We start from the raw sequence: 16,572 nt of genomic DNA, 5'->3' as shown, positions 1-16,572 counted from the left end.
AGGAAAAATGGCCATCCTACCAAAAGCAATCTCCAGATTCAATTCAATCCCTATCAAAATACCTACACAATTGTTTCAAGACATTGAAAGTTCAATGCTGAACTTCATATGAAAAAACAAACAAACAAACAAACAAAAACAGAATAGCTAAAACAATCTTAAACAATAAAAGATCCTCTAGAGGAATCTCCATACCTGATCTCAAGCTGTACTAAAAATCAATAGTAATTAAAACATCATGGTACCGGCACAGAATAGGCTGGTTGATCAGTGGAATCGAATCAAAGACCCAGATATGAATCCACACACATATGGTCACTTCATTTTTGACAAAGAAGTCAAATCTATTCAAAGGAAAAAGGATAGCATCTTCGACAAATGGTGCTGGTCTAACTGGATGTCTACATGTAGAAAAATGAAATTGGATCCATATTTGTCACCATGCACAAAACTCAAGTCCAAGTGGATTAAAGACCTCAACATAAAACCAGAGACACTAAATCAGTTAGAAGAAAAAAGTAGGGAAGAGCCTGGAACATATTGGCACAGGAGACAACTTCCTGAACAACACCAACAGCCCAGGCCTTAAGGTCAACATTTAATAAATGGGACCTCATGAGGCTGAGAAGCTTCTGTAAGGCAGGAGACACTGTCCACAGAACAAAGCGACAGCCTACAGACTGGGAAAAGATCTTCACCAACCCTACATTTGACAAAGGTCTAGTATCCAAAATATATAAAGAATTCAAGAAATTAAACACCACCAAACCAAATAACCCAATTGAGAAATGGGGCTCAGAGCTAAACAGAGAATCCTCAACAAAGGAATATCGAATGGCCGAGAAACATTTAAAAAAATTCTCAGCCTCGTTAGTCATCAGAGAAATGCAAATCAAGACTACAGAGATTCCATCTTACACCCATCAGAATGGCTAAGATCAAAAATTCAAGTGTACCAAATGCTGGCAAGGATGTGGAGAGACAAGAACGCTCCCTCATTGATGGTGGAAATGCAAACTAGTACAGCCACTTTGGAAATCTATCTGGCGCTTTCTCAGAAAACTGGGAATAGGGCTTCCTCAAGACCCAGCTATTTCACTCCTTGGAATATACCCAGAAGATGCTCCAGCACACAACAAGAACATTTGCTCAACCATGTTCATAGCAGCCTTATTCATAATAGCCAGAACATGGAAAAAGCCTAAGTGTCCCTCAGTAGAAGAATGGATAAAGAAACTGTGGTACATTTACACTATGGAATAGTACTCAACTATTAAAAACAAGGAATTCCCAAAATTTATGGACAATTAGATTGAACTAGAAATGATCATAATGAGTGAGTTAACCCAGAAGCAGAAAGAGTCAAATGGTATATACTCACTTATATCTGGACACTAGCCCAAGGGGCATGTCCCATGAAAGTCCTCACTTACCAGGAAAGTGGGACAGAGAAGAGGACATCCTATTGGGACTCTAGGTGAGAGAAGCATAGGAGAATGGGGAAATAGAAGGATCCAGAGGGTCCTAGAAACCTACAAGAACATTATGATGGGCAGATCTGGGCCTAGGGGTCCTGTTCAAACTATGGTACCAGCCAAGGACAATATACACAGTAAACTTTGAAACCTTACACAGATCTAGCCAATGGACAGGACATTCTCCACAGTTGAGTGGAAAATGGGGTCTGACTTTCATACATACTCTGGTGCCCCATATTTGACCATGTCCCCTGAATGGGGAGACCTGGTGGCACTCAGAGAAAGGATAGCAGGCTACCAAGAAGAGACTTGATACCCTATGAGCATATACAGGGGGAGGAAGTCCTCCTCAGTCACAGTCATAGGGGAGGGGAGTAAGGGGGAAATGGGAGGGAGGGAGGAATGGGAGGATACAAGGGAGGGGATAACTATTGAGATGTAATATGAATAAATTAATAAAATAAAATTTAAAAAGAAAAAGAAAAATGTGGCTTTGGCTCATGGCAGGGTTTCTTTACTCTTGCATTTTTGTCTTCTCCCATAGAAATCTCATAAGCAGTCCTCATTATTTTTAACAACCAAGATAGCTGTAAAGTTGATAGACTTCCAACAGAGAAAAGAACTGTGTAATGCTAAAAATAAATGAATAAATAACCTAATCATAATCACCATTAACCCACCTTGCTTTTCCATTGGCCAGCAATGGGCCTAGATGGATGCACCACAAGCATATACTCATAAACGACAATATAGACACAGGCTGTGATTCACAGGCCAGCAAATGCTTCATCAAAGAACCAGCACAGAGGGAGTTATGCTGTTGCTAAGCATGGGGCTCATCATGGGAATGATAGCAACAGTAGAATCGTTAGAAAGGTGAGGGGTGAGAGCATAAACTGAGATGTGTGGTCAAAGAGGAAGAAGGAAGGAGCCCTGAGAGAGAGCCAAGAGGGGGAGCTGAAAACTCAGAGAAAACCATCATCTTTGGAATCTGAAAGAAGTAATTTTAAAAAATAATTCAAAGGCATTGCTTTATAGAGTAGATCCTAACCAAAAGGTTCTTACTACCCATTTATTTATATGATCTTAAAAGGATTTAGATAAAGACATTAATGATAGATCCATGGCATGCAATTAAAGGAAATAAAAATAGTACTGGAGGCCCCTAACCATGGGAGTTTGGTGTTGCCAGGGCATCTGTCTTCTCTCCTACAGTTTTCCTCTGTGGCCACATGAGAAACAGAAGCATCAGCGAAACGGAATCTACTGACTTCCATCCATTGTGTCTTCTGCACTCTACTGTGGCTAAAACTTGTGGTGAAGTCTCATGGTGCAGCACCTCTTAACATTTCTACTTTGATATCTAATTTGATGACTTGGGTAAGGAATTGAGAACGGTCTTCCAATGAGCAGGGATATATTTTAAAGCGTCTGTTTGCTCCTCAAGACCCCCTACCTAACCTATATAATTTCTCTTCCACACCACTATCCAAGAAACAAAAGCAGAACAGATTCTCCCAAAATTTCAGACTAATGAAAAGCAGAAGGGTGTATAGTTCTCACCTAACTCATGATAACAGACTTTGAATGCCTTTCCTTAAAACCTGTCGTCCTTTGAACAACCAACACTTTCTGTGTCTACCAACATACAGAAAACAGTAAGCCAGGCTTAGAATTTCAATTACTACTGGTATCAGGCTATAAAGAGATTAAATAAATAAATAAATAAATAAATAAATAAATAAATAGAAATTCAATTACTGGATTAAAAAATAAAATAAAATGAAAATTCCTCAGAATCTTGGCACATCATAGAATATCTTTTTATTTTACTTCACCAAAAACATAAGTAAGATAGTACCTTGTGTACTATGACACAGCAAGGAAGCAGAAAACCAGAAGCCTCAGCCGTGGTTGGAAACGGTGAAGCTAGAAGGGCTCTCTGGACACTAGTGGGCGTGATCCCACACAGAATTTGCACGTGTTATAGATACTGCCTCAGCCCATACACTTTCTGGATCAGAGGCGAAGTATTTCTCATAGAAGGCTGTGATGTATGTAAGGTAGCTCATCTCCATCTTGTTTGAGGCGTAATGTACGGGAAGGCAAGTGCCATGGACAGAGTAGATAAGTACAAGGAAGGCTGGTGACAATCAGCCTTCAACTATCATCAATCACAAAGAAGCCAAATCTATTCAGTGGAAAAAGGATAGCATCTTCAACAAATGGTGCTGGTCTAACTGGATGTCTACATGTAGAAAAATGCAATTAGACCGATATTTGTCACCACGCAAAAAACTCAAGTCCAAGTGGATTAAAGACCTCAACATAAAACCAGAGACACTAAATCGGTTAGAAGAAAAAGTGGGGAAGAGCCTGGAACACATTGGCACAGGAGACAACTTCCTGAACAGAACACCAACAGCCCAGGCCTTAAGGTCAACAATTAATAAATGGGATCTCATGAGGCTGAGAAGCTTCTATAAGGCAGGAGGCACTGTCAACAGAACAAAGCGACAGCCTACAGACTGGGAAAAGATCTTCACCAACCCTACATCTGACAAAGGTCTAATATCCAAAATATATAAAGAACTCAAGAAATTAAACACCACCAAACCAAATAACCCAATTGAGAAATGGGGCTCAGAACTAAACAGAGAATTCTCAACAGAAGAATATCGAATGGCTGAGAAACACTTAAAGAAATGCTCAATGTCTTTAGTCATCAGAGAAATACAAATCAAAATGACTCTGAGATTCCATCTTACACCCATTAGAATGGCTAAGATAATAAACTCAAGCGACACCACATGCTGGCAAGGATGTGGAGAAAGAGGAACACTCCTTCATTGCTGGTAGGAATGCAGACTGGTACAACCACTTTGGAAATCTATCTGGTGCTTTCTCAGAAATCTGGGAATAGGGCTTCCTCAAGACCCAGCTATTCCACTCCTTGGAATATACCCAGAAAATGCTCTACCACACAACAAGAAGATTTGCTCAACCATGTTCATAGCAGCCTTATTCATAATAGCCAGAACCTGGAAACAGCCTAAGTGCCCCTCAGTAGAAGAATGGATAAAGAAACTGTGGTACATTTACACTATGGAATACTACTCAACTATTAAAAACAAGGAAATCCAAAACTTTGTGGACAAATGGATGGGACTAGAAAATGATCATACTGACTGAGTTAACCCAGAAACAGAAAGACTCACATGGTATATACTCACTTATAATTGGGCACTAGCCAAAAAGGCATGTCCCATGAAAGTCTTCACTTACCAGGAGATTGGGATAGATGTGAGGACATTCTACTGGGACTCTAGGTAAGAGAAATATAGGAGATGGGGAAATAGAAGGACCCAGAGGATCTTAGAAACCTACAAGAACGCTGTGACAGGTAGATCTGGGACCAGGGGTTCTGCTCAAACTACTGCACTAACCAAGGACAATAAAAGTAGTAAACATTGAACCTACTCTATCTACTCAATGGACTGGACATTCCTCACAGTTATGTGGAAAGCAGGGACTGACTTTGACATGAACTCTGGTACCCCGTATTTGATAACCTCCCATTGGTGGGGAGACCTGGTGGCACTCAAAGAAAGAATAGGCAGGCTACCAAGATGAGACTTGATAGCCTATGGCCACATAGTGGGGGAGGAGGTCCCCCCTGGTCATAGACCTAGGGGAGGGGAATAGGGTGAAAGCAGGAGGGAGGGAGGAATGGGAGGATACAAGTGATGGGATAACAATTGAGTTTTAATCTGAATAAATTAATTTTAAAAACTATCATCAATCAAAATGAAGTGGCATGTGTAATATAAAGGCTTAAAGTCATCTCAGAAACGTAATGGTGAATAAAACAGTCAAAATCATGAATAGTGCTTCACAGTGCAACCCAGAAGCTCTTAAAATGAACATATAGAGGAAGCAACTGTATTCCAATGATCTATATTTAGTAAATGAGTGGAAAGTGAACCAGCAAGGCACACAGGACACATACTAGATAACCACAGGAAAAAAGATGAGAACAAGATGAAGATGAAATGAAACTTCTGAAAAATAGAGTGCAATGGCAGTGTTGTAACAAGCTTAGAATTTGTTTAGTTTGATTCTGCCCAGTGGAAAAGAGATTGGACAATAATAGGAAAAGATAAAAAGAAGAAATAAATCTATCTTGAAATTGTAAAAATAAATTTTATGTTTTTAAGTATTACTATAGAGCAATTCACACTTGAATATTTTAAAAATATGACCTAATTGTCATATTTTAAAATATACATTATTGTCACTCTAATCCTATTGTCTTTAATTCAAATAATCAAATAATCCATGTCATATATATCATAAATTATTCCTCTTCTCTGCTACATGGCATCCTAGCTAATGCTCACTGATTTGTTAGTCACTGGTTTCTTATTCTCACACATTTGAATAAAATTAATCATTAAAATGCCCATCATATTTATATTTTACATATTGTACTGTTTCCGCCAATGGCTTCAAGACCCATTCTCCTGAGAGACTGCAATCTTTGGAAAGGGATTTTACGTTTTATTCCTTTCTAGATTCCTATTTCATCATTACTTCTTTTATTACATTTAACAGAGCAATGACAGAAGAGAGCATAACAGAACAGGTGTGACATGAGGCCTGAGGAAGAATGGCCTCAGGAGAAGAGGACCAGCGAGGAGGAGCTGGGGAGGGGAGGAAGGACAGTGGGAGAGGAAGATAGCGAACCAAGTGCAGTGACATCTATCTGTGGAGATGTCATAATGAAACCCATTCCCTTGTATGCTAACTTTAAATATTAGTAAAATAGAATTGTAAAAACCCAAAAATTAGTAAAAATTATTCGATTTATTTTCAAAGCTCTTAATTGCATGAAGGCACTGATCAGTGGGTTGCCATAGAACTCACTGATTGTGGAATCGCTGACTATAACATAGGGACCTTTAACACTGACCTTCTGTTTCTAAATCTGGGTGTAATTTTCTTCTTCCCTTCCACTGTCTTCTTGCATCTCATGCCCAAAAGATTTTTACAAAATTACTCAAGAAATAGAGAAATCTTCATGTTACAAAAAATTACTCATGGCACAGATCCTCTTTAATAAGCATGAGGGTTTTTTGTTTGTTTGTTTTGTTTTGTTTTCTGTCATAAAATTTTTATTTGCTTTATCCACTGTTATGCTTTCAACATATATGGTATAGGAAGTTGGGGTTTTGTCCTAATATTTTTAAGCAAATTTCCTACAACTAGATATTTTGATTGTTTCTAGGTCTTCATTCTTCTAAATGGATAGAGTTTATTGTTTTAAAGAGGAAAGAGAAAGTCTAAAGTAGAACCGCATCTACATAAATCATACTTCTGAAAAAAGCTGTCCGGGCTGGGGTATCATCCCTTTATTCATCAGCCACTCTGTGTGGGCCTTAAATGGCTGCCATCTTTAGATGAGCAAAGTACATTTCCTATGTGTATAAGTGAGTAAAGGCTGTTTATTCAAAGCCTGGCCATTTTTTGAAGTGTGCCTCTGAGAGGCAGAGGAGACTTAAAAGAAGACATGCTCACTATGATTCACAATGGAAAAGTCCAAATAATCTAAAAGGTCCAGGAATTCTTTAACAGTTGATATGAAATGCCATAAATAAAAGCATGCTTTGCAGATGCATGGGAGACCTATGTTGACGTTTATTTCAAAAGAAAACACTATAATTTAACAAAGATAGATAACAAAGCACTTTGTGTTCTGTAAATAGCGCATTTGAAAGTGAGTGTGGGCTGGGATGACTCAGTGGGGAAGGCCACATAATGCTAAGCCTGAGTACCTGAGCCCAGTTCCTAGAGCTTACCAGGTGGAAGGAGGGAACCAACTCCCACAAGTTGTACCTTGACCTCAATACTAATGCCATGACACATGGCACATATACACAATAGCTAGATTACATAGATAGATAGATAGATAGATAGATAGATAGATAGATAGATAGATAGATAATAAATAGATAGATAGATAGGTAGATAGTGGATACATAGATAGATAGATAATAGTTACATAGATAACAGATGATGGATAGATACATAGATATAGATAGATAAATAGATAATAGATTAGATAGATAGTTAGATGATAGATATATACATAGAGAGAGATGATAAAGGTAGATAGATGATAGATAGTAGATGCATAGATAGATAGATGATAGATACATAGATAATAGATGCATACATAGATGATAGATAGATAAATAGATAGGAGATATAGACAGATGAATAAATAAAATTATGTGAGACAAAGTAAAAAAATTTTCAGTAAGCATGGTAGAATCTCTATTTTCAAGGTACTCCTGGTACTAGTGACATGAAGAAAAGAGTAACTCTTTAGGACAACAAAAATGCATAAATACAATGCACAAACATGTTTATGCATCTGCCTATAGAAAAAAACCTACATTTACCAAATTAAGCATCATAGGATAGGAAAAACATATGGGACACAGGAGGGACTCCATGAAGATGCAGATCATTCACACACATCACACACACACACACACACACACACACACACACACACACACACACACACACACACACACTGCATCTCAGCATAAATGGGTAGGGAACAAAAACCAGAAATCTCTCTGCTTCTCTGGGCAAACCCCTTAACACAGCACCACCTATATTTTCACAGAACTTGAACCAGAAAGAAAAGTCAGGATATTTTTCAGTTCCAAAATAATTTGACTCCAACACTTAGTTAAGTGAGAAATTTAAAGGAAAACTGAAGTGGTGGCCGGGGATGGAGGATGGGTCCCATCTGTCCTTACTGAAATATGGTGGGAAAGTTTTAGATTCTAAATCAGTTACTTATATATGGGTTGGTTGGTTGGTTGGTTGGTTGGTTGGTTGGTTGGTTTTTCTGATACTTTTTTATCATAATTATCCTTAAACTTGTAGATGTCAGAATCTATTTACATAAAACAAACCAAACAGCTATGGTGACTATACCAACACCATAGAGGCATGTGATGGGTTCAGAATAATTGGTTGGCTTCATTCTCGTGCCTTTACATTCTTGTGAACCATGCTCCACTTGGCTGAGTCATGTTTTCAATCTTGTTAGGGATGATTTTATTGCTCCAGAGGTGTCATCAGCATCTCCCTCATACTAACTACTCCTGTGATCACTCAGTACACATTCCACCTGGGTCATTGTAGGTGACCAAAAAAAAATTTTTTAATTAGTAAATAAATACACATACAATCAAAATTCTTCCTTTGCAAAGCTCTTCAGAAACAGCTCTTAAAATACATATTTGTGTCAGGCGCTGTGGTGCACACCTGTAATCCCAGCACTTGGGAGACAGAGGCAGGTAGATCTCTTTAAATTGGAGGCCAGCCTTATCTACAAATTGAGTCCAGGACAACCAGGGATACACAGAGAAATCCTGTCTCAAATAACCAAAATAAAACAAAACAAACAAACAAAACAAAACATATTTGTTGTTCACAATTTTTTTAATTCTCTCACATAATTTTCACCCAGTCATGAGCATGAGTAAAACACAAACCTCTCAGCCACCCTCAGAATTCTGTCCATATTTGGAAAATATCTCAGAGTTGTATTAACCACTTACCTGCAAGTGCTGCTTTTCTGCATTACGTCAGCTCGATGATACCCAGAGAGTTTACAAAAACCGTCATTACTATAAACTACAGGCCAGTCCACAATTTGGGCATTTCCCAGTAAGAAACTTGATTCTAAGGAAGAAAGAGAGAATTACTTAGCTTTATCAAACAACTTTTGTCTTTCGAGTGATCAAAAGACAATCTCAGAAGATGAACAAATGCAATGGTTGTATGCTATAAGACAAACAATACTACGTGTGCCATAAGCCCCTAAACATGATGACCAATGGCATCTGCAATAACCCCAAGCTTTAGATAACAAACCAAAATTCCCACTGAAAACAATGAGTGGCACCTTTCTGCATTCAGGTATCTTATGGAAGAAGAATCTGCTGAGTAGAGAGTAGTCAGACTAAACATGTTTTAATTTATCAAAAGAGGATGGAATCATGTTTCCACAAATGGACAATATTGGTGGTATAACAGAGGCAAATTGATACATCTCTCTAGGAATGCTATTAATATAAATATGATTTGATGGGACAAGTTCTTTGTTCACTATATTATGATCTTGAAATTTTTAATCTAATCTTAAAAATCACTAAGTAGTCTCCTTTGAAAATAATCTATCACTTCTACATGCAACAGAGAAACCAGCAAATATACGTATTTTGTACAAAAGAAACTGATGCTTTATTATACACAGAAAAATAGGTTTGTTCTGGGCATAAAATTAGTTCAAAAAAGTACATTTGGGTATTAACCTTGGTTGAAAATCCAGCAGTTTCAGGCTGCAACTTTAACAATGTTAATGGTCTCATGATAATAAAGTGAAAATTAATTCAAATAATAATAACATGTAGATGATAACTATTTTAATTAAGTATCTTTAAAAGAATAAAAAGGTAAAAAGAAATAGTCTACTTTTAAAATCTACTATAAAATCATCTCTTTTGGGCTCATCTTTGGGTAGAATCTCAGAATAGAAACTAAATTGAGAGTGGCAGGTTTGAAATCCTGACTTGGAATTGGTTTGCCTAAAAACAACACTATAATTCAACATTTACTTAGTGATAGTTGCCATGTGAAAGGTGAGGCTTTGGATCAGATATTGGAATGGAAGAAAAGTTAAAAGAACATGCTCTGTGTTCTTTTTATCAAATTTGCATATTAAGAGCCATCTTACACCCATCAGAATGGCTAAGATCAAAAACTCAAGTGACAGCACATGCTGGCAAGGATGTGGAGAAAGAGGAACACTCCTTCATTGGTGCTGGGAGTGCAAACTTGTACGACCAGTTTGGAAATCAATCTGGTACTTTCTCAGAAAATTTGGAAAAATTCTACCTCAAGACTTGGCCATACCACTCCTGGCCGTATATACCCAATAGATGCTCCACCATACCCAAGGACATTTGCTCAGCTATGTTCAAAGCAGCTTTATTTGTAGTGGCCAGAAACTGGAAACAACCCAGATGTCTCTCAATCAAAGAATGAATAAAGAAAATGTGGTACACTTACAAAATGAAACACTACTCAGCTATTAAAAACAAGGAAATAATGAAATTTGCAGGCAAATGTATAGAACTAGAGAATACCATCCTGAGTAAGGTAACCCAGACCCAGAAAGACACACATGACAGGAGCCTAGAAGAACTGTCCTAGGTGAGGTTCCAAACAGCAGTGGTTCGAAACAGATGCTGAGACACATGGGCAAACATTAAATGGAGCTCCGGGAATCTTGAGGAAGAGTTGGGGGAAGGATAATGAGGCCGGGAGGGGAGAAGAACTTCACAAGAAGACCAACAGAGTCAATTAACCTAGGCCCGTGGGGACTCCAAGAAACTGAAGTACATGGACTGGACCTAGGCCCCTTAAACGTATGCAGCTGATGGGCAGCTTGGTCTCCATGTGGGTCCCCTAGCAAATGGAGAAGGGGGCTGTTTTTGACATGGATGTAGTTGCCTGCTTTTGGATCACTTTCCCTGAGCTGGGCAGACTTGTCTGGCCTCAGTGGAAGAGGATGCAAGTTGATGTGTTGGGGTGAGTTGGTATGGAGGGATTCTCCTTTTCTGAGAAAGGGAGGGAACTGGGGAAGGAAGTGGGAGGGTTGGATGGGGAGAAGGGAGGGAGCTGTGGTCCAGATGTAAAGTGAATAGATAGATAGATAGATAGGTAGATAGATAGATAGATAGATAGACAGATAGATAGAGGAAAAAAAGAATGTACAAAAGTAGCGACCAAAATGATCTAGCAGAATAAATACTAAATCAAGCACAGGAGGATATATAAGAAATGGCTTTTGATAACAATGGTAACCAAAAAATGGGTAAAAACTGAAGAAAGATAAATCCTTTAGAAAACAGAGGCAATTTTTAAACTCACCACCTTGAGATCGGGTGCTTGAGCAGAAAGTCACATAAGGCTAAAGAGTCAAAGTCCATAGATCTCATAACAAAAGTGAAAATTCATAAAAGGAGAAAAGATGGAAGAAACACAGGAGGGAATTTAGTAATCTTGAGAAAAACAAAAGTGTATCATATAAAACTCATAACAATCACCATAAAAGAAAGTGTTGATAAACTGGCCACAATCAAGATACAAGTCAACTTCTCATCCAAGAATACTGATGAGTAAATAAAATGGAAACCTACAGTCTGGAGAAAAGAAATATTCACAATACAGATGACTGAAGTCAACCCAGAATATATAGAGAATTCCCACAGAAGACCAAACAACCCAATGAAGAAAGTTTGGGAAATTATTTGAACAGATGTCTCATGGCATGTCACAGCCAATATGTTCCCACTCAACAAGACATGAAGAAAGTACGAAGAGTGCAGTGATATCCCACCACTCACACACCAGAGTAGCTACAAGTGCTAATCCTAAACCCACTGGTGCACAACTGGGACCCCTGGACCTAGATATAAATACAAAAGGTTATGAGCACTTTGGAGCACAGTTTCTTGTAAAGTTAAATATTCATCTGTAACCCAGAAAGTCCACCCTACTTGTTTACTTGAGTGAAATGAAAACATACATGAACCAAAAGGCCCATTTTTTAAAATTCACATCAGATTTACTCATGTAGTCAAACACTGGAAACACTGCAAGTCAAGAGAGAATGGACTTTTAAGTGGTATCAAATCCATACAAGGAACACCACTTCACTCTAAAACAGAGCAAACTTCTAGTATGTGTGACAATGTGGGTTAAAAATGCCATGGTGGCAGAGAAAAGCCATCCATATGAAACCTAAATGTAGACACGGCTGCAGTGGCGATAGTGAGTCACACAACTGTTTCTGGTTCACTGTAGTTGCAATGAATGCTTAAGGTGATGGAATATGCTAATTGCCCAAGACAAAGATTTCTGAAGAGAATGAAAGGATGACAGGAAAGAGAAAAAAAACTTTCTGAGATATAAGTGCTCACTAACTTGAGGTGAGCTGCACGTGTGTACATTTGCCCAAACTCATCATACTGTACATCTCAGCGTATTTAACTGCACATAAGCTTAGAAAACACAGAAGTATATTAGATACTCCTCTATCTATGGTGCATGTTAAGAAAAAAACTGACATTTGAGTTAAGTCTTCATTATGAGAATAGTTAACTGTATCCCTCTGGAGAGCCCAGCTAGCGTGGTGAGGAAGATTAGCTACTTCCTGCAAAGATGAGTCAGGGAGCATAAATTCACATCTAAGTGCACGGTGTTTTCATTTATATACAGCATCAATTACAATCACCAAAAGTGATTTTCTTTCCTCTCCTAGGCCAGGTTAGCTCACCCTCCCTTACCCATAAGCCAAACACTTGATGACCGGAAGCCATGGTAGGCTATATGGCTTCAGAGCTGTATCCCAACCAGATTCATCCTCATTTTCAGTCTTATAGTTACACCAATGTCAGTGTGTCTTCTTGAAACTCCACAGCTCTTCGTGCAGATTAAGAAGTCCAAATGCTTGCATCATCGTATCTCAAACCCCATCCCCAGACTTACAAGCACCCTTCCTTCAAATATCAGCATATTGCTCCTTATTCTTAACGTCTGCACTGTTAGGCTTAGGTCTGTTGCATATTGCTCCTTATTCTTAACGTCTGCACTGTTAGGCTTAGGTCTGTTTCCTTGCCAGTTCCCAACGGTGCTCACTCTTCACTCAGCATACTTTTCCTGCATCCCTTCGCCTATCAAACACTTGAGGACAACCTCGATCCTGACCCTGCCTTCTCTATGCCACATTCATGGAGGACCATATGCATCCTCCCTCCCAGTCACACTGATTCTTCACTTGCACATAATAAACAAGTGACCAAAAAATGTATTATAGATGTAAAAGGAAATAATATGCATTCTTTTAAAAAAAAAAGGGGGGGGGGGATCTCTGTAATTTGTAACAGCATCGGTGAAATTTAGGGGCATGACATTAAGTAAAATAAGTCAAACGAAGACAAATACTGCAAGATTCCATTTACATATAAAGTATAAAATTTAAACACACAGAGAGAGAGAGAGAGAGAGAGAGAGAGAGAGAGAGAGAACGAACTAGTGCTGAGTTACCAGGAACTGAACGGTAGAAGAACTGGACAGAGGTAGTCAAAGGACACAAAATTGTAGTTAGCAATTATACTTTTGAGAGAACTACACAGTTTCCATGGCAACTACAGTTGCAGCAATATATTGTATATTGGAAAATCACCAAGGGAGTAGATTTTATTCTCAATAACAAAAATGGTATGTGAGGTAGACATGTGTTAAGTGGTTTGATTTAGCTTCTGTACAATGCACTCATATACTAAAACACCACATTACTTACTATAAAATATGCAAAAATGTACATTTTACTTGCCAATTCAAAAACATTTTTAATTTGCAGTATAATATACTACTTAGTGGTAGAAAGAACTCCCAGTGTCTGGGAATATGGATCCTATATGCTTGAGAAAGAGAGAGGGGAGGAGGAGAGAGAGAGAGAGAGAGAGAGAGAGAAAGGCTGGTGTCCTAACAAGCTTGCTAAGCTGGGCTTTTTATTTCCTCCCAGAAACTGCTTAGGAACCCATAGTCTTCAAGCTTTTGGTAAAGGAGAGTTCACCAAAAAAAAAAATGCACACAAAGTGTGTGTCCACACAAAGACACAGGCCCCAAAATTTCTTAAACACCACTTGCTACCTGATATATTCTGTGCTATTTTATAATCTGTTTCAATTTTGAAGTGTGTTAAACCTCACTGGCTGTATATTTGAAAACCTGCCTTAAGCAACCCTCCAAAGGCTTTGCAGACTGCCCTACATCATAAACAGTCCTGCTTTCAACACATCTGTTAGATTTAGACCCAGGGCTCTGCGTCCGCCATTTATAATGTCTTCCTGCTGCCACTCAAGCGTTTTCCGCTGCTCTGCAATGGGTACATGTGGGCCCCAGCCATCACGACCCACTAGTTGTCAATGCATTTCACTCATTCACCAGCACCTCCTCGTGCTAACAACTGACAAAAGCAGCTGTGACAGAAACCTCAGTCTCTGATGATGCACTCCTTGTCTCTAACCCAGGAAACATCACCTCCATCTCCATCTTCCTGGTCATTCATCAGCAACAAGTCAGAGGTTCACAGAGCCCAGGTGCTCAGGGTCAGAAGGCAGAGACCCAAATACATGTTCTAACTCTTGGCTGAGGTATGTGTATAGTCAAACTCTTTTCTGGGGAAAACTGTGTCTCTGTTTTGATTTAGATGGAAGAGTGGACAGATTACAGGTGAAAGAGACCATTGAAAGTGGCCCCTGCAGGGAGGGCCCACTCCTCTTATTGGTGTGGAGACACAGTTGTTTATGGAAAAGAAAATGGAAGCTCAAACCAAATGTGGGCAGTGCATGTTTTGCATTGTTTCAAATACATTTTTAAAAAAAATATCTATTGAGTTACATCAACAACATTGAATATGGAGAGTTAAGATATTTCCCTGGTACACACTAGTGTTTGCTCACACAGTCCATCAGAACTAATAACTAGGGAAGAATTTTTAGCTCATTATAAGGTTTTAAAATGGTCTGGGAGCTGTGTCCATTTCTGTGCTTCAATTTTGAGACCAGCCATTTAGACTGTAAAAGTGAAGTAATTAGACTACGCCATTCCCCGTCTCTTCCTGCTGGGTCTTAATGGTACGACTCTGGCCTTAGGAGGACAGCTGTAGGGACAACTGGTAAACCTTCACAACAATCGAAGTCCCACTGCTCGCCCCGTCACAGTCTGTTCTCCACATTCAGATGGATTCTCAACATTACTAAGAGGGTAATATGAAAAACCTGGGGGTTTCAATTAAACTATCTGTTCTTACACATACAAATTAGCAATTGTTATAAGCACCCCTCTGGGTAATTATGGAGACTAATAATGAGTAATGTAACCAAAATCTCTATAAACTATTAGAGGAAAAAATCTTTATGAAATACTTTAGCAAGATTTTTCCACTATTGTGCCATAAGTGAAGAGACAGCTAGCAGTGTGTCGAGGGGGGGTGGTGACAGGGCGTGAGCATCCATGTGTGCAAGCACAGAACCTTAGAAAACACATTTCCTAACGCTGGACCTACAAACCGAAGCCTGCACAGCTATATCAGGTGGAGGTAAATTACAAAGGAAAACATTGCACAGTGAGAAATCAATACAGATAAGTTAGACGGAAGTTGATGAGCTCGTTTTATAAATGTGCATATAATTTAGTCAAAACACTGGGCGTATGCACAATGTTCATATGAGTATCTCCCTGAAGTCATACATTTCTGGTTTTAACAAATGAGAAATCTGAGATCATTAATAAATATTCAGAACAAGGACAAGTCTAATCAAAATTACTGTCCAGCATTCTCCACAGATGAGTGGAGAGTGGGGTCTGACTTTCACATGAACTCTGGTGTCCCATATTTGACCACGTCCCTGCATGGGGAGACCCAGTGGCACTCAGAGGAAGGATAGCAGGCTACCAAGATGAGACTTGATACCCTATGAGCATACACAGGGGGAGGAGGTCCTCCTCAGTCACAGTCATAGGGGAGGGGAGTAAGGGGAAAATGGGAGGGGAGAAGGAGGAATGGGAGGATACAAGGGATGGGATAACAATTTAGATATAATATGAATAAATTAATAAATAAAAAATAAAATAAAATAAACAAAATTACTATCCAGAAAAAAAAAGTTTAATTTCCTTCAGCTTTAAAGCAGGGTGGGTAAAAGAAATTTGATTATAGAGGAATCACTGCAAAGGAGACAAGACAGAATCTAGAAGGTGGGAAAATCCTAGAGTGTCTGCAGCATGGTACGGCTATGGAAATTTCCCAGAATTCTAAGTGGCTGTCGTCGTCAGTCATCGTCGGTCGTGTTCATCGACAGTCAGTCTTGACAGGGAATCAAGCTGTGATGTGGCCTCACTTTCACAGCAGACAGAGCCATGGATTCTGGAATGT

General features: G+C 38.9%; 1 protein-coding gene across 1 annotated transcript in view; it reads right to left on the bottom strand.

Moving 5' to 3' along the window:
* KCNH5 (potassium voltage-gated channel subfamily H member 5) overlaps positions 1–16,572 on the bottom strand; it is a 295,802-nt gene that overhangs the window by 263,112 nt on the left and 16,118 nt on the right. Inside the window, exon 2 of the mRNA XM_084792497.1 lies at positions 9,122–9,245. Within this exon, the coding sequence (XP_084648623.1) occupies positions 9,122–9,245 (124 nt within the window). The remainder of the gene's footprint in view (positions 1–9,121; positions 9,246–16,572) is intronic.

Source organism: Acomys minous, assembly GCF_964271855.1.
Source record: "Acomys minous genome assembly, chromosome: 8".
In the NCBI taxonomy this organism is placed as follows: Eukaryota; Metazoa; Chordata; class Mammalia; order Rodentia; family Muridae; genus Acomys; species Acomys minous.
The sequence above is the reverse complement of the archived record's forward strand: the minus strand, read 5'-3'. Positions and strand labels throughout refer to the sequence as shown.